This window comes from Somniosus microcephalus, chromosome 8 (genome assembly GCF_052327205.1).
Source record: "Somniosus microcephalus isolate GS21.2 chromosome 8, FLI_Smic_1.0, whole genome shotgun sequence".
NCBI lineage: Eukaryota > Metazoa > Chordata > Chondrichthyes > Squaliformes > Somniosidae > Somniosus > Somniosus microcephalus.
The window spans coordinates 51733024-51752649 of record NC_140994.1 but is presented as its reverse complement, the minus strand read 5'-3'; the positions used below and the strand labels follow the sequence as shown (position 1 = coordinate 51752649).

At 40.8% G+C, this 19626-nt stretch overlaps 1 protein-coding gene across 6 annotated transcripts in view; it reads right to left on the bottom strand.

The window, feature by feature from the left end:
• Window positions 1-19626, bottom strand: part of ppp2r2d (protein phosphatase 2, regulatory subunit B, delta) — an 84739-nt gene that overhangs the window by 25474 nt on the left and 39639 nt on the right. For 5 of the 6 annotated variants that reach the window (XM_085994701.1, XM_085994704.1, XM_085994702.1 and 2 more), the window contains 4 exons: window positions 15222-15319; window positions 11870-12035; window positions 6801-6913; window positions 5237-5414 (listed from right to left, as the gene is read on the bottom strand). In XM_085994701.1, the coding sequence (XP_085850827.1) occupies window positions 5237-5414; window positions 6801-6913; window positions 11870-12035; window positions 15222-15319 (555 nt within the window). Of the gene's footprint in view, window positions 1-5236; window positions 5415-6782; window positions 6914-11869; window positions 12036-15221; window positions 15320-19626 lie in introns of those variants that run through there. The other variant, XM_085994706.1, reaches the window with a different exon arrangement.

Here is a 19626-nt window from a genome sequence, read left to right as displayed (position 1 = left end):
GGGTTGCGGAAAAGGGAAAGATGAAGAAAATGCTGCCATATAGCAACAGAGGTTTAAGTTATTTTTCTATTGTTGTTGATTCAGAATGAGTAAAGTGTACTGTATCAAGACTAAAAATCACTATTTTGTTTTGTTCCTGGACGTGAGTGATGTGGGAAACCTACATTTATGGATCATTGACCTTTGTTGCCCATAAGGAATAGTTGTGGGCCTTCTTGAACCACTACATTCCTTGTAGTGATGGAGTTCCCACAATGGTTTTAGGTAGGGAATTCCAGGATTCTGCCTCAGGGTGACTGTGAAGGAAAGATGATGCAAGTCCAAGCCAGTCTAGTGTGTGATTTGGAGGGGGAATACTCCAAAGACAATGCTGTGTGCAAGGCAACATCAGAATAGTAAAAGAAATCCAGTAAATAAATTAGTATAGCGTAAATACGCCGACAAGGGAGACATCAGACAATTTTCTGCTTCCCTAATTAGGGTGCTGGAGTGAAAGAGAGGAACAGTAATAATTTGAGTTAGAGAGCGAGACATAGCATGCGAGAAAGAGAAGAGGGCACTTGAGAAAGACTACAAGAAAGTGCAAAAGAGAGCATGAGAAAGCAAGCGTATGAGAGCGAACAAGAGTGTGTGTGTGTGTGAGGTGCAACAGAAACATCAAGCTAATGTCAATTGTTCTTGAGCACATCATGGTAATTGCCTCAAGAGCAACATATTTGGTCAGGTGGAGTGCAGGGGTAAAATAATTTTGTTCCGCCTCATTTAAACAAAGGTTTTTTAAAATAAGAGTTGATTGCCCGCAGAACTGCATATGAATTTCTCTCGACCAGACACTTCGGGCAGGATTTTCATTGGGCCGTGGAGGCAGGATTGGAGGCGTGTGGGGGGTTAAAATTGTGAAATTGGGGGGGGGGGGCACGAACCCTTCCCACCCCCAACCCGCCTCCATGCCAGTTTCAAAGAAGGTGGATACCCGACCTTTGCTGGGATCCACCTCCGAGGCGGGAAGGGGATTAGTGCCAATTAACTGCCTGTTAACTACCTGTTATTAGCCTAATCCCTATTTTTATTGTTGAAGTGTGGGATTCCCGACGGCTCCAAACCACGCCAAGTTAGCGAGGCGGACCGTCGGGCTGAGGGACTTGGAGGGTTCGAGATGTCAGTGTTCAGGTGAGTGATGGGTGCATGAGTGCAGAGGTAAGTGTGTTTGGTGTCTGTAAAGTGTTTAAAGAAGTTTTACTTACCTTTACAGCCTTCCTTCCTTCCTTCAGGTCTCGGAAGTCCCCCATCTCACCGGCACAGAAAGCAGAATGGCCGCGAGCTGTCAAAAGTTGCAGCATTCAGCTCTCGGTTCTGGAGAGATCTCTAAATCAGCCTGAGAGGAAGGAATTAACTTAGTGTACAGATTGTCAGTGTTTGACAGCTTCAAAGAGCTGTCAAACGCTGATATTTCATCTGTCAAAAGCTCTTGACAGATGAAATGTCAATCTGTGACGTCACCTGTTGCCGGGTGGCCCTTAATTGGCCTGCTGAGCAGGCTCAACAAGATCAATCAAGTGAAAATCGCGTGGGTTGGCCACAACTCGATGGAGGCGGGACTACAACCCCAAAAGTTGTAGTCCCGCCTCTAGTATCAAAATCCAGCCCTTCGTCTTTCTCTGGGTTGTGTCTCACTCTTTCCCCTCTCAATGGTTTGCTTTTTTGTGAATCTTTCTCTGGCTTTAGTACTCTTTCTTTCTGTATGCTTGGCACTCTGCCTCTTGGACAGTCTGCCTCTTTCTGTATTTTTCACCCCCCCCCCCCCCTTCCATGAAGTTTCTTTTTTATTCACTCTCGGGATGTGGACGTCACTGGCAAGACCGACATTTATTGTCCATCCCTACTTGCCCCAAGAAGGTGGGCCTTCTTGAACTGCTGCAGTCAGTGTGGTGAAGGTGCGCTCACAATGCTGTTAGGTAGGAAGTTCTAGGATTTATAGTGCTTTCATACAACTGAGTGGCTTGCTAGATCACCAGAGGGCAGTTAAGACTTGGTGTGGGACTGGAGTCACAGGGCTGAATTTTGCCAGCGTGCATGTTTGGAAGCAGGTCCACTGTCAAAATAACAAAGATTGACAGCGGGTAAGAAACTCACCTTCAACTCGCCTCCATGTGAGTCTCCCAGGTGTTGGGTCTGTCTGCGCAGAGCTGACTCGACACCAAGCAGTGGGGGAGACAATTTAGATCATTAAATGGCTTATTAACAGCCAATTTAATGCTATTTTGAACCTACCTTGTAATTTTATGTGCTCCCCCACGGGTTACCCGATGCTCAGGGAACATGCCCTGGCGTGAGTTGAGTCTGCTTTGATTTATCTGATAACCTGACAGCTGCAGAAGTGGTATAAAGGCTACCATGTTGCAGCTGTTCAGTTTCAGAGCTCAGAAACTGTTGGGTTACTGTATTTGTAAGAGAGAGAGATTTCTTTAGCTTGCAAGTGTTTAGAGCCAACTCTATATCCAGTGGTACCTCATTGAAACAACCTCTCACCATTGACAGATTGCTTCTGACATCTCAACTGCAGCTGCCATCTATTCCAGCAACATCGGTGCCCTTGGGGGGGGGGGGGGGGGGGGGGGGGGGGGGGGGAAATCACACCTTGGTCCTCTGAATCCTTACACGATCAGCCCCAACATCACCAGGCACACCAACACCACCAACCTTCTCTGCCATCACCCGATGCTACACTGGACATCAGCACCCGACAACATTGCTGCCCGGGAGGCCAGCAATAGCATCACCATGGCCAGATTTAATTTACTCGATGCTGTACACCCTGGCTGCCACATGATGCGCCAGGTTGACACCATCCCACACCAGCACTATAAAGCATCCCTATAATGTCCAAGCCCATTCCTTTTACACTCATCACAATAGTTGGGGGGGAAAAGAGTTATGTCTCAACATTCACGAACTCAGTAAGACAGCGATTTACTTGTACTTCTTGCAATCTAGTATACTGTATTCGCTGCTCACGATGCGGTCTCCGCTACATTGGGGAGACCGAACGCAGATTGGGTGACCGCTTTGCGGAACGCCTCCGTTCAGTCCATAAGGGTGACCCTGAGCTTCCGGTTTTAATTCACCGCTCCATTCCCACTCTGACCTCACCGTCCTTGGCCTCTTGCATTGTTCCACGGAAGCTCAACGTAAACTCGAGGAACAGCACCTCATCTTCCGATTAGGCACTTTGCAGCCTTCTGGACTCAATATCGAGTTCAACAATTTCAGATCATAACCTCGGCCCCTATTACATTTTTACTTATATTTTTTATCCACCCCTTTGTTTTGGTTTTTCCCTCCCCCCCCCCCCCCCTTTTCCTTTTTTTTCCTCTCTCCCACATGGCAGCTGTCTCATTCTGCCAGAACATTTCACACCTAATCGGAGCCATCTTTTGTCTCCACTAGTCCTATCACCATCTCGTCTCGTTTTGAATACCTCTTAATGTCTCTTCACTTCTTTTGTTCTCTCGCAGCACTGCCTTTCCATCTATTTCATTTCCTTTCCAGTTTTGAAAAAGGGTTAGACCCGAAACTCTAATTTCTCTCCACGGATGTTGCCTGGCCTGCTGAGTTTTTCCAGCATTTTCTGTTGTTATTTAAGACACTTCTCAAGGTGTGCACAGGTCTGTCCAATAAAGGTGAAGTGTTGAAAATATAGATTTCAATGTTTGACAACACATTCACAGAAACTTCACATGAACATTGGCTAAACCTCTCAAGTGCCAACCCTTTTGTGTTGGTTGGTATGATTGCCGTAGGATGAGGGTGCGTGCGAGGGGTGGCTAGTGAGATGGGGAAGTGATAATGTAGATAGAGAGGGATGGGGAGGTGCAAGGTAAGTTGGGGAGGTGCAAGGTAAGTTGGTGAGAGTAAGGATGTGCAGAAGTAGGGTAGGGAAGGCAGAGTGATGGGGATGTGATGAGTGGCACAGCGGGGTGAGTTTGAGTGTGGCTTTGCAGTAATGTTTCGTGATCTACTGAGATCATTGAAAGGTTGGTGCCACTGCAGCCAGGGACTCCGGACGACATCCCTGCCTGTGCAATGGGCAACCAGACTGCGTTGATCTCCTAGGGAGGTCTCTTCTGCCCATGGGAAGGGAAGAGAATCTCCCTGCGTGCTGTGACTCCCTCCATTAGCATATGGAGGGAGTCATGTGTGAGCCTGGGTGCAGATGTGCACCGCTTGTCAGTGTTTGCAGCACCTCAATGCTGCAGAATACTGACAGCACAACTGTCAAAATCAATGTGGTCGTGGTCCCTTTAAGGAAACCAGCTGAGGACGCGTCATCAAATGACGTCAACAGACCTGCTCCCTGTTAATTGGCCAGGAACCCTGCAGGACGGGCTTAACAAGGCCAATCTGCGGAAAATCTTTTTCAGAGAGCGGCTGCAGACGGGAGTGGGACCGGAAGCCGCTAACCAGCTCTCCCGCCTCTAGTCCTGCCTTCGCAGGGAAAATTCAGCCCACAGATTCCAGGCTGGGTAAGGACAGCAGGTTTATTTCTCTAAAAAGGACATTAGGGAACCAATTGGGTTTTTATGACAATCTGACAGCTTCCTGGCCACTTTAACTGATGCCAGCTTTTTATCCCAGATTTTTTAAACTGAATTCAAATTCTGAAACTGCCATAGTGGGATTTGAACTCACGTTCTCTAGATTATTAGTCTCGACCTCTGAATTACTAGTCCAGTAGCATAAATCACACCACCATACCCGATTTACTGGTCAGACTCAAAATAAATTAGGGATGAAAGAAAATGATTCTCATGCAACCAGATAACATCTAGAACAAAAATCACGTCGAGTATAATGTACATACCTCATTCAAATAGGGTATCAATACAAGAAACAGCAGACACAATTGACTAAATCTCAACTTCAAAGGCAACAATATTAATAAAACAAGAATTAAGAATTTAGGAAGGAGAGGGAACACTAGTTAAAGGAAATTTAGATTTGAGAGAAAAAAATGTTGAGGTGCATCGCTATTTACTAATCCCCACAAATAGCATTGAATCTTGGATCCAACATGCGAGATGGTAAATGCACAGAACACAGATTACAAACACAATGCTAGATTTTCTCTCAAAAACTTGAAATGCTGGTCTGGATAATGGAATATTTGATAAATACAGATTAACACAGAATCAGACATCACAATATACTGCAACAGGAATATCGTAAAAAAGGATACTAAAACTTCTATCTGTGATTTCTAAATGCCATAGGTTAATTCTAAGATCATCTGCTGAAAGGTAGGTTTCATAGTCACTATTTACTGAAATGGAGTTAATGTGATATGTGTGCGCATTTGCAAATATTCTTCGGGGGCTTGCTTCTACCATCAAGTCCATAGGTTTCAATACTGGCACCTATTGAGTAAAAGAAAAAAAAAAAATCTTTAAACAATTAAATATTTCTACTCAGCCACTTTGAATTTTAGAAGTTAGAATTTGCAAAGCACCCAAAAAGTTACCAGTTTCTTGCCTAGTACTACACTGCGTTCCTCAGGTTATGTTTTCTACTAAACTCAGGGGCCCTTTTCTAGGATACAATAAAAAAGCCTATATAGTTAAAATCCAAAATTTGATATAATGCTTTTTGCCTCATCTAGGTTTTATTCCAAGACAATTATTTTCAGCTTGCTATCTATGATTTTGTAATTCATGTCTAATCCATATTATCTAAATTCAAAAAGTATAAATCAGCAGATTTTTGTGTCGCAACCAAATAAAACAAACCTCCTTTGTGATAACTGGGCTTATAAGTAGAGCCAGTAAGATACAAAATAAAGTTTGTAACACTGAAATACTTGGGTTAAATCCATAGTGCATGTCCCAATTAGTAGTCCATTGTAGCATTCCAGGCAATATCATGATGCCTTGGGTACATGTAAACTTATTGTCTTGAACTGATATCACACAAGTCGGCTGCATACTTTGGAAAACCAGTCCAAGTCAAGTTGTTCACATTAACTGCCTAGATTTACTTCCAAATAAAAAAACCTGGAAATTGATCACCCTGCAAATTAAAATTTAATGAGATTTTTTTTTCCCCCAGAGAGGGAGGGAGGACTGCTATGATTGTACAACATTCCCAGAAGTATCATCTAGTGTAGGCCTTTGCTACCAACTAAACCTATGAATCTATTCCAAATTGAAATCTGACTTTAATGACTTTCCTGTGTGTTGGTTGCTGTGCAACAATGGTGAAAATGTTGCATTTCAATTAAACTCAGGATTTATTAGAGAACACCTCATCACTTACTGGTGCATTAAGCAAGAACATCCTCTTTTGGACAGTTTGAACATAGTATTCAACCAATTAAAATACTATTTTCAATACTGATCATAGACAGAAATGTAGATAATTTGTCTGAGCAGGTTTATGGGACATGGGAATGATATATGCATTTGATCTGATCATTTAGATCCTGTTGTAAAGAGGAGTACAACCTTGATATAACTCAAACAAAATACACCAGCAAATCAATTTAATATAAATTTTAACAATTCAAACTGAATCAATTCAATTTTGATGAATACAAATCTAATCCATTATGTATGTGTGTGCATGAAAAGGGTCTAAGAAGCAATTATACTCTATTTTAAAGAAACCGCTTACAATCTGGAGCTTCTCTCTGGACCACTATGAATAGTCAATATACAAGCACACGTCAAGAATATTATCACAAATGACAATACCCAAACAAATAAGAGATGACCACATCTCAAACCAACCATATCAGTGTCTCATACCCGTAGTGTGGTTATTCTGACAGGATCCCTAAATCTTCCATCCTCTTCCTTCAAATTATAGCCTTCTGCTCGTTTGTCCCTTTCACTGATCTTCCACAATTTAATAGTTTTATCTGTAAATCACAAGGTAAAACACACAATGTATTATTCTTTGAAATTATTTATCCCAAGAGTATCTATAATTGAGTGGTTTGAGGATTTCTTGGTGACATGGTTTAATGTGAGATTCTCAAGATTAATGAGAATATCAAACAAGACAGATAAAACCTCAATCAATAACATTTACATAGGATATACAGAGGATATACAGCACAAACAGGCCATTCAGCACAACCAGTCCATGCCGGCGTTTATGCTCCACTCGAGCCGCCTCCCGTCTTTCCTCATCTAAATCTATCAGCATTACCCTTTATTCCCTTCTCCCTCATATGCTTATCTAAACCCCTTAAATGTATCTATACTATTTGCTTCAACCACTCCCTGTGGTAATGAGTTCCATATTCTCACCACTCTCTGGGTAAAGAAGTTTCTTCTGAATTCCCTATTTGATTTCTTGGTGACCGTCTTATATTGATGGCCTCTAGTTATGCTCTTCCCCACAAGTGGAATCACTCTCTCTAGCCACTCTATCAAAACCTTTCATAATTTTAAAGACCTCTATTAGGTCACCCCTCAGCCTTCCGAGAGAAAAAAGAGACCCAGCCTGTTCATCCTTTCCCGATAGGTATACCCTCGTATTTCTGGCATCATCTTTGTAAATTTTCTCTGCACCCTCTCCAGTGCCTCGATATCCTTTTTATAATATGGCGACCAGAATTGTACGCTGTACTCCAAGTGTGGTCTAACCAAGGTTCGATACAAGTTTAGCGTAACTTCACTACTTTTCAATTCTATCCCTCTAGAAATAAACCCCAGTGCTTGGTTTGCTTTTTTATGGCTTTGTTGACTTGTGTCGCTACTTTTAGTGATTTGTGTATTTGTACTCCGAGATCCCTTTGCTCCTCTCCCCCACACAGACTCGCACCCTCCAAGTAATATGTGACCTCCTTACTCTTCCTACCAAAATGTAATACCTCACATTTATCGGTGTTGAAATTCATTTACAAATTTTATGCCCATTCTGCAAGTTTATTAATGTCTTCCTGTAATTTGTTGCAGTCCTCCTCAGTATTGACTACCCCTTCAATTTGAAGTCATCCGCAAATTTAGAAATTGTGTTTTTGATTCCAAAGTCTAAATCGTTAACATAAATTGTGAACAACAGTGGTCCCAGCACTGATCCTTGTGGAACACCACTTCCCACCTCCTGGCACTCTGAATAGCTACCCTTTACCCCATCTCTCTGCTTTCGGTCTTGAAGCCAGCTAGCTATCCATTCTGCTACTTGTCCCCTGACTCCACATTCTATGACCTTATTCATTAGTCTATTATGTGGTACCTTATCGAAGGCCTTTTCAAAATCTAGATAAATTACATCTACTGCATTATCCATGTCTACTCTGTTACCTCTTCAAAAAATTAATTGAGCTTGGTCAAGCAAGACTTTCCCTTTTGAACTCCATCCTGACTATTCATCGTTATATTTTTGGTTTCTAGATGTTCTTCTATTTTCTCCTTTAGTAGGGATTCCATTATTTTTCCTACCGCCGATGTTAAGCTGACTGGTCTATAGTTCCCTGGACATGTTCCATCTCCCTTCTTAAATATAGGTATTGTGTCAGCTATTCGCCAGTCCTCTGACACTACAACTTTATCTAACAAATTATTAAATGTGTGGTAATGCCGCTGCTACCTCTTCCCTAGATTCTTTTAAAATGCATGGATGCAATCCGTCCAGACAGGGGTTTTATCCTCTTAGTTTATTTAATATATTTCCTCTTTTTATTTAAAATGCAGTTATCTCATCATCTGATGTCATGTCCACCTGTTCTATCTCCCTTGGTAAATACCGAAGCAAAGTAATTATTTAATATTTCTGCCATCTCTCTATCGCCGCTTGTGATATTATCCTGTCCATCACCTAAGTGGCCCTATTTCCATTCCGACCTTCCTTTTTTTAAAAAAATTTATGTGCCTGTAAAATATTTTACTATTTTGTTTTATGCTCCTTGATAACTTAATTTCATAGTTCCTCTTTGCCTTCCTAATTGTTTTTTTTTAATTATTTTTTTTAAACTTCTCTCCTAATCTCTTCATATTCTCCCTCACCATGCTCTCCCCTGCTGTCCATGTACCTAATGTATGCCTCTTTCCTTATCCTCAATTTTTCCCTTATGGCTTTATTCATCCATGGCGTCTCATGAGTGTTTAGCTTGTTCTTATCTTTTAGCAGAATATTTTTTTCCTGGACTTTGTTGAACACCATTTTAAATGTTTCTCATTGCTGTTCTACATCATTGTTTGCCATTACATTACAATATACATTAATTCAATATTTTTCTTTGGAAAGGGATGCGCATTCTGGAAGAAAGTCTCCTCTGTGTGCTAGCTACAAGGGTCCTAGGTGAAATTAATTTGGGCAGTATCAATTCAGTTAACAATGGCATGGGCCTATAGCACAAAACTATCCCTAAATCAGTACCAATTGGCAATCTCAGAGGCCACAGGATGGCTGGCATAGGAAATGGGAAGTGCCATACTGGTGCAGTAGGAGTTTGGGTTAAGGCACCTTGTTTCGGCAGAGTACAGGGTGCTTTATTCTGCACCTGACCCGAGTGGACTGGATGTGGACATTGGGTGCCTCAAATGGGAAGAGTTCCATTCCCCAGCACTAATTTTCTTCACCTTGATAAGTACAAAAGGAGTTTAAAAAACACAATGAGGGTCATAAACCTTGAAATATTATAAGGGTCTCCCCATTAATACTCTGTTAAAAAAGGTCAATAAGTTGAAAAGAATTATGATCAACATCTTAAATGCTATAATGAATGTTTTCATTTAAAATACATAGAACATTATGAAATAGAGACTACTTAAATCCAGCAGTAAGGGAGTTGAATTTACATTAGACAAACAAAATGATTTTGAACGAGACAAAAGTATCAGCAATCACCAGTGAGGTAATTTAAACATAGCAATCAAGTCTGCCCTCTCAGATGGACGTAAAAGATTCTGCGGCACTATTCGAAGTGCAGGGGATTGCTCCGTGTCCTGGCTAATATTTAACCCTCAAACACCACCATCAAAAACTGATTACCTAGCAATTTCTCCCAGTGCTGTTTGTGTGGCCTTGTTGTATGCAATTTAGCTGCCGCGTTTCCCTGCATTACAAGTGACTACACTTCAAAAGTACTTCATTCGCTGTAAAGCACTTGGTCGTTCTGAGGTCATGAAAGGCACTATATAAATTTAATTTCTTTCTTTCATTTCAAAGATGCAAGTTAATTCAACTCTCATACGGTCACTATCTTATTCAAATCACTTGTCAAAATTAATATTTTGCAGAAATATTGAAGAAAAAAGAATCCTGATGAGCCCCAGTCACCTCAAAAAATAATTGAACTGCAATTTATTCAGGACAAACTAAGAAAATTTATTCATTCACGGGATGTGGGCGTCGCTGGCAAGGCTGCCATTTATTGCCCATCCCTAACTGCCCTCGAGAAGATGGTGGTGAGCCACCTTATTGAATCACTGCAGTCCTTGTGGTGAAGGTACTCCCAGTGCTGACTTTGTTGTAGCGGTTTGTTACAACCGAGTGGCTTGCTAGGCCATTTCAGAGGGGCAGTTAAGAGTCAACCACAGGTAAGGGCGGCAGATTTCCTTCCCTAAAGGACATTAGTGAACCAGGTGGGTTTTTACGACAATCCGCTAGTTTCATGGTCACCATTACTGAGAACAGCTTTATTTTTTAATTCCAGATTTATTTAATTAACGGAATTTAAATTCCCCAGCTGCCATGGTGGGATTTGAACTCACGTCTCCGGATTATTAGTCCCGGCCTCTGGATTACTAGTCCAGTAACATAACCACTATGCTACCATACCCATAATATTTTAGCAGACTTGACAAAATTATTCAGGGATGACATTTCTTCTTACATTCATCAATATACACATCAAGACAAATTATTTTTGCTCCCTCCATCCCAAATCTTCTTCCCTCATCTCCTGAAGATACCAGGGTATAGTTCTAGTGGTGTCAGCAACCCTCCATCGTCTTGCCCAAATATCCATTTCAATTTCAATTCAATTTTATTTGTCATATATGCAGCAGACGTGTGTACTGCACAATGAAATGTTGATTTTTACGAGTCCTCTCAACATTGGAATAAATATGGCATAACAATGATAAAATACTAATAGAAATACAGTAATAAATAAAACAACAGTAATAAATAATAATAAATTATACGTTCGAGTCTTATGGCCTGGGGGTAGAAGCTGTTTCGAAGCCTGCTGGTACGAGACCGTATGCTTCGGTATCTCTTACCAGACGGGAGCAGGGCAAAGAGGTTGTGGCTGGGGTGACTCGCGTCTTTAATGATTCTCAGGGCCTTTCCCCGGCACCTCTCGGGGTAGATATCCTGGACAGCAGGTAATTTAATTCCTATAGTATGTTGATAGGCAGTAACTGCTGGTGGTGATTCAACCATACAAGGCATCATAGCCAAGCTCAATCATATTGTAGCTCAACATCCACACGCATATTTTCCCTGGCAAGGTCACTGGATAATAATCAACAGCAGAAACTCTTGCTGAGTTTTATCCTCTCTAGCCTCGGGCTCCCGAGGACAATTATAACACCCCGACTGCTGCCTTGGTTAAGTTAACTTATCACAGGTGTGGAACTTAATCAGACTTCCTGGTCTTTATGGCTTAGTATCACACCAGACGCTACCTAGACACACCAGGCCAGTAATTTTGCCCAACTACTGAGTAGATACATTAAATATACCATCTCTGCCAATGCCCTGTGAGATCTACGGAGCTAATTCACCAAGCAGTCCTCAAGCATGCGGTCTAGAATATCAAATCTGGACACTGAAAAATGTGGTATAAAAGACAATGTTAAAATTTGATCGCAACACAAAAATAGTTACATATAGAATATGAAAATCTGAACCTCACCATTTGTAGACAGCAAGAAATGAGCAGCATTCTGTTGGGGTAACCACCGGATTTTATTAATTTTTTCCTCAATTTCTAGACTTTTCAAATAATCAAACTCTGGTTCATGACTCTGAAAGGTACTGTAAACATTGTATTCGCCTCTGTGATGAGGTCTGTTTTTACTCTGCAAAAACAAACGAAGTTATATTACAACATAACATGTTAAATTAGCTTTATCAACATTAATACAGGTACACTATCCCTTATCCGAAAGCCTTGGGACCAGCTGAGTTTCGGTTTTCGGATTTCAGAAGGTATTATTATAAGACTGGGAAATTTGTATTTCATATAAATTTTAAAAGTTCAGGCTACCTCTTGCAACTGTTCCGTGTCTCATTCCCCTTCCTGCTTCTCTGGAAAGCCAGATATCGGCTGACTTCTACTAAGCTGGCCCGCAAATCAGGTCGGGTGGGGAGGGGGGTTGGGGAAGAAAAGAATATCGGACGAGCCGCGGTTCAGGTCGGGGTCGGGGGGGGGGTGTCCGGGTCCGGGGGGAGAAAAGAATAATCGGACGGGCCGCGGTTCGGGTGAAAAGAATATCGGGCGGGTCGGGGGAGAAAAGAATATCGGACCGGCCGCTGTATTGTTGGGTTCACTCTCCCGGTACCTCCTTCACACTGCCTGGCTCGGCCTGCAATCTCCTACCCAGGAGGGAACTCTGTGACCCTCTGCCCTGCTCAGCGTAAGTCGTGCGCCACTCTGGTCATGTCGTGCGCACGACTTACGCTGAACGAAAAAGCTTTCGGTTTTTAGAGGTTTTCGGAAGTTCGGATAAAGGATAGTCTACCTGTACATCTTTAATACAGCATAAAATTTGTTTTTATGAAAATAGAATTTGCTCAAGTTTTTTAACCTTTATATTGTAGCCAGCTAAATACAAAGTCCAATATATCTACAAAGGCCTATGTAGAACACACACACTATTTTCAATAGTTCAGAATTTCCATTTTTAATGCTGTAGAATACAATAAAAAGATAAAAGTTTTTTGATTAAATATGTAATTAGCTCCAACAGAACATAGTGGATTGTTAAAACACTTCATCGGAAGTTCAAGGAAAACTTCGTATTATAGCTAATAAAGCTTAAAATCTTCCACCAAAATTATGCTTATAGCTTTCTAGTTTCCTCTCAAATCACTATCTGTGCTGCAGTTGATGATTCTTCCCGATTTATCCCTCGCCCCACCACCCCAGCTCTATTCTTCCTCCACATCAATGGCCTCTACACATTATCCAACTGTATCCATTCTTCTATTTATTTCATACTAAATGAATCAAGTCGTTTAGATAGCACACAATCATTTCACTTGCACTGAACCATCAACAGAGCAATCAAAATCTTGCTCCCTTCAGTTCTTCATCTCCGTTTCAAACCCAACCAATTGCTACCTTTTCCTTTTAGTGCTTCATTAATTGATATTATTGGCCTCATATCTCCTCTGATCTCATGGAACTTCCAAATCCCATTGAGGCTTCAAGTAGTGAACCACCAGGTCAGTCTTGAGGCCCCCTTGCTGTTTTTATGCAAAGTTTAAACAAGCAAAATCTCCAAGTTTGCAGATGATACAGAAATGGGAGGCAGAGCCAATAATGAGAAACAATGCAACCTGATTCAAAAGGATTGATATAGTTGGGTCAAATAAATTGAAAGCAGACAAGTATTAATTCATAGGAGAACAAGGAATCAAAAAAGAGGCAGTATGTGGTAAATTATACACAGTCATACATCATTATGATCAGGAATTGTGAATAAATATTGCTTGGCTGCAGTACAATGACAAAAAAGGCTTCATAAGCTGAGGGACAGAGATTACAGATCAAGAGGTTGTATTGCTTTTGTATAGGGTGCTGATCAGACCATCTGGAGTTGTATGTACAGTTCAGGTCATTTAAATCATAGGAAGGATATTATTGCCCTGGGGAAGATATACAGATAAACGGCTAAAGATGATTTCAGTATTAGGAATTTACATTGAGAGAAAAGATGAAAGTTGATTTAAATAAATTGTTTTCTATTGACAGATTTTCAAGATAATGAAAGGAGCTGACAAAACCAATCCAGGCAAATTATTTACTATGGCCAAATGCTCAATTACCAGGGAAATAGATAGAAAATCAGGAAGTTCGGAATAAGAATGGAAAGCAGGCAATACTTTGTCTGACCCAAAAGCCACTAGACTTGCGCAATGGAGTAATTCGACAGGTTTCAAGAGAGACCACGATTTGAAGGATATGATGGGAAGACAAACCCATTAAAGAGTCAGATTTGTTAGGCCTAATTGAATTTTCAGTTTTTCCTAAAAAAGTGTTCTAATCGCTACCAAGAAGCTCAATTTTCTATTTTATGCCAAACACTTATCTTCTCAAAAACTCTATATAAAAAACAGGGCCAAAAGTATGGCGAATGCTGCCAGTTGAGAATTCCCATTGGTGCAATAGAGAGGATTGTTAGAGATTGGAACAAGACTCTTTTTTGGGCAGAGTACAAGAACTTTCACACTGCATCCAAATCATGGTATATTGGGTTTGAGTAATCCTTCATTCTCAAGTCACTTTTGATGTTGCTGAGCACAGCATTCACCTCATCAGAAAAAAAGTATGGCGTGAGTCATAAAAAGGTCAACCTAGAAATCCAACAATTCACAGACATACAACAAATGATGTACATTTTACAAGCTGTAATAAGATTTGAGGTGTTCTAATGAGGTCAAGTACAAGTGCAAAACAAAACAGAAACCTAATATTGTCAAATTCACTATAGTTAAGGAAAATATTCACATTGTATAACAAATTCTGCTTTATCAAAACAGATAAAGTGAGATATCACATTACAAATACTGAACTAAACTACCATTTTTCTCTGCATCGCCATCCCACCAAAAACAGTAGCAGATATCAGAAGCCTCACTGGCCTCCATAGCTTATTTTTTAGAAGGTGAAACACCCTTGCTTAATATGCGCAGTATATCATATGAATCCAGCAAACTGTGATGTCAGCAGTAGAAAACACAATTCAAAATGGAAGTTTATATAAACACAAAAGATCATATCCAATAAGTGTGTTTGAAACAGTAAAGCATGGCCTGTAACACGACCATTATTGCATTACAGCTTTTTAAAACACAATGCCATTATTCTTTATATTTATGAAGATACAATATTCAATTAATGAAAAATAAATTTAGTAGAAATTAAGAGTCAGTTTAACCTCAAAATTAAACTCCCAATTACTTCACCAATCCTTGTGAATTTATGGCTTTAATTACCAAGATCTAATTTCTGTGCCAACAAATGCAAATTCATTACCAACCTCCTGTTCCCGTTGAAATATAACGACTCTGCCACCTTTGTCTCCAGTTGCTAGTAGGTCTCCAGAGTAGTTGAATTCAACAGTTGAAATTATATCCGCTGTAATGGAATATTAAAAAACTTAGCACTGAAAACATCTCCTTCAAACACACTGGAAATTTAATTTTGGTGGTTTCAAACAAAATAAACATACCAAATGGTTAGCTTCCAATATGAGCTACACTGTTTTACCAAAGATGCTTCAACTCTAACTTTGAACTACATCAACGTATAATGTCCTATACCTTAAGATCCAGCATATCTCCCAGTGTCCTATTCAACATTTATCCCTCAACCAACTTCACTGAAAACAGTTTAATTGGTGTTGATCTTATTGCTGCTTGTGGACCTTGCTATGTGCAAACGGACTGCTGCAGTTCCCTACATTACAACAGTGACTGTACTTTAAAATAATTAATTAACTGAGTGCTGGACCATCCTGGCATTAAAAGCATCAAAGTGAGTCAAACAGAGACAGTTAAATGACAGACAGCTACAGAGAGTCATAGATCCAAGAAATTTAAGGAACCGCTAAAGGCCACCAAAAAAAGTAAATTTTTTTAAAATAAAAGAACTTACCCGAATATGGAGCTAGGAGGAGTTTGAGTGCTTCTGCTGGTGTCCAGTGCCTAAAACCATTGGCGCACCCCAATTGAACCCTCCCTCTTGTTTCCTCCCTCTCCCAGGACCTACTTGAGGGCTGCTGCCAGCAACGCACAGCGGGCACCTGCAGCGTGCTGCTCTGAGGCCCAATATCAGATGTGCCTCAGACCTAACCACTCTGGCGCAGGGATAGTTTGCCGAACCTGGTTTGCGCCGGCAGGCTGGCACAAACAAATTTCTAGGCCATGATGTCCTATCCTTCACATTTCAATTCAAAAACAAATTCTTGTTTACACAAGATTTGTTGATCCAGCTGAAGTGGGGGAGAGAAAAACACATTTGTTTTGTGGAAAATCCTGAAAGCAGCCAGGTGTGTATGTTTTTAATATATATTTTATAAATACATACAAACATACACACATACCTCAGATAAGTAATGTTTTCTGAGGTTATTTCTGGAAGTATTTGATTGACGGCAACTGGCTGTACTGTTGGAGGCCCCACCCTATAAGCCACTTTCCAAGAGATGCAAACATTTCTGACTGAATTTTGCTGGCTCAAATTAAAAATACATTTTAGTTCAAGTTTGTCAGTTATTTTTAAGTATTGACGATCCCAGTCAGAATATAAAAAAAAGACAACCAGCCCATCTGGGTGACTGATGAATCTTTTTAAATAAGGGGAGTGCACATGCACAGAAAGTGTGAAAGGTCAAGCTCTGGACCAAATTGGCAAAGGTGACGTATGGAAGAAATTATTGGGGGTGGGGGGGAGGAAGTATAAGGCAAGTGCAAGCATTTGTCAAAAATCATGCATGTGGAGAAAAGGGACTACATATTTGCAACTGGAGCCAACTGTCAACAAAACAGGTAATAAAGACCAGATGAAGAAATGAACCTGACTGCTCGCACCACCCCCCTCTCAGTCTGGGATTCTATTGAAGATGATTCACAATTATTTAACTTTCTTTTTTTGATTGCATGCCGATGGCACCACTACAAATAACATAATATAATCCAGTGCAGAGGACACGCAGACTGGACGTTACTTTTCATAAACAAAAAAAAAGCACAATTACTTAAATACTAGTTCTAGATAGTGTTCAGGCTAATTGTCCTTCACTATCAAGATCCTACTGCAGAACACAACCAGTAAACGGTGCAATTTAATGCAGAATGAAATGCCAGAAAGCACAAGTAAATAATGCAGCTTTTTAAAAAATGCAGTAAAAACATGTTTTTAATCTCATTCTTTTGAATCACAACTCCCTCTCCCCCACCAGTAAACTGCTTACACCCTGCATCTGACCTATTTTTCCAATTCAGAATATTAACTTCTCTGGGGACGGAATCAGGTGATGAAACAACTATGACACCTTAATTTTCAATCTGCAATGATTAGGCTTTGAATTTAAGCTCATTAACAATATACTGTCTTCAGTTGAGTAATGTTTTCATAAGGGAAATGGCACTCAATCTCCCTCCCCCTCCCCTAAATATTTTGCAAGTAGAAGGAACAGCCGACCATCTGTGCTTCAGAATCCATATTCTCACTACTCAGGCTTAACAGAAAATACTGCAGTCACGTACACTATGCCTTAAAAAAGCTGGATTCACAAAAAAACTAAACAAGATAATACCACATTTCATCAGGTTGCTTTTGAAAGACATGATTCGGTAACATTCATCTTAAAGCAATACCAGTTAAAAACAAAAGGATTCCAACAGTCTTTAATGGACATACTGATGGAATTGATGCTTCCCCCCCATATTAAAATATGTCGTCTTACTATAGCATTCAAAACATGGCAGGAATTCATTCCATAACACGCAAAGGTACTTCAATTAGCTAGGTAACCAGTCATAAAAACTGAATATAAATACACACCCAAGTCTGTAACCTTAAGCTCAGCCCAATCCACGTATTACAAAACAAAATAAAGCATCAATAGCAGAAATCCGATTTAAATTTTAAAAAATGAACTTGGACATTTATTTTTTCTGTACATTTATGAGAAATTCCAAAACTGTCAAATGGGATTAAGGATACTTAATCATAAATTACCAAAATCCAAATTTTTTTTATTTTTTTTAAACAAAAATCTAATTAGGATAGCCATCTGTCCTTTAATTTTGAGATGATTCAAATTTGGCATCCTTGTCCTGGTCTCAGATATAGAAACATAGAAGATAGCAGGGGTAGGCCATCCGGCCCCTCGAGCCTGCTCTGCCATTCAATGCGATCATGGCTGATCATCCAAGTTCAGTACCCGGTCCCTGCTTTCTCCCCATACCCCTTGATCCCTTTAGCCTTAAGAAATATATCCAACTCCTTCTTGAATATATTTAGTGAATTGGCCTCTACTGCCTTCTGTGGTAGAGAATTCCACAGCTTCACCACTCTCTGGGTGAAGAAATTCCTCCTCATTTCTGTCCTAAATGGCCTACCCCTTATCCTTAGACTGTGACCCCTGGTTCTGGACTTCCTGACCATCGGGAACATCCTCCCTGCATCTAGTCTGTCTAGTCCTGCAAGTATTTTATAAGTTTCAATGAGATCCCCTCTCATTCTTCTAAACTCCAGTGAGTACAAGCCCAATCGACCCAATCTCTCCTCATACATCATTCCTGCCTTCATGATGATTTACTCTACCATAGTTATTAGTGTCCCAGTTAAAAGGGACCATTATAAAGCTTGGGTAACAAATTGTTAGGTGTGTACTCTACCACTAATCTCAAAGTATTTTGGGCCCAATAAGCAATCAACATCACACATGGTCTACTACGTGACAGGTTGAGGGGTCCAGTTTCATGCTAATGGAGGTGCAGCTTACCCATACTCACAGAAAGTGACCTTTCCCCCCCTCTCTGGGTTTTAATACAGAGCAGAGCTATTGCTTCCTCTACCACTAAAAAAATATACTTTAAGTTTGGAGAGGGGTGCTACCTCTAAGTTTCAATTCGCTCTCTTGTTTCACAATCTTTTTTCTAAAAGGAATGGGATATTCTATTAGAAAAGATCAGAATTATTGATCCATCATCCAATATTCTGTTGCAAGGCTGTAACTATTTATAATACTAAACTTCTGATTGGTCCCCTTGGAGGACAAGACACACCAAACAAACAATGTGTCTGGAATGTGTAATTAGATCCTGCCTGCCTCAGTATTCAAGATCTTTACAATGTGTAATTTGATCCATTCATTGTGACAGCCAGGCTCTAGACCTCACCGTGCTAACACTACTGCTTTCAGAGAACAGACAGGGCAAACCCTCCCGGGTTAGGACCTTCTCCCCCCCTCCCCCAACCAAGAGAAGTCCTGACCTTCTCCCCCCCCACCCAACAAGTTCCTGACAGTCTCCCTCCACCCCCACAAGCTGGGCCTACAGCTGGTGAACGGGTTTGAGCTGGGCCTCCAGCCAGTCCGAGGTTTGTGCTGGGCCTTCAGGAAATATGGGCGCATGCGCAGTTGGAACGATGGGTGCGCATAAGCGGCTCCAGTGGGGGGGGGGGGGGGGCAGGATGGTCTTTAGGCTCCTCCCCCATACAGTGTGCAGAACAAATCAAATTTGTTTGTGCAAATAATCACTCCGTTATTGTAAGATGAGACGAGAGGTTGAACACATTTCTTTACAACAAAAAAATCCTTTTGCACATGCCCACTGATGACAGGGCTCCACATAAATATTCAGACAGCATTCATTTGGTGGCAAGGGCCCCACCTACCACTCAGGCAGAACTTTTGTTTGATTCACAGTGCAGAT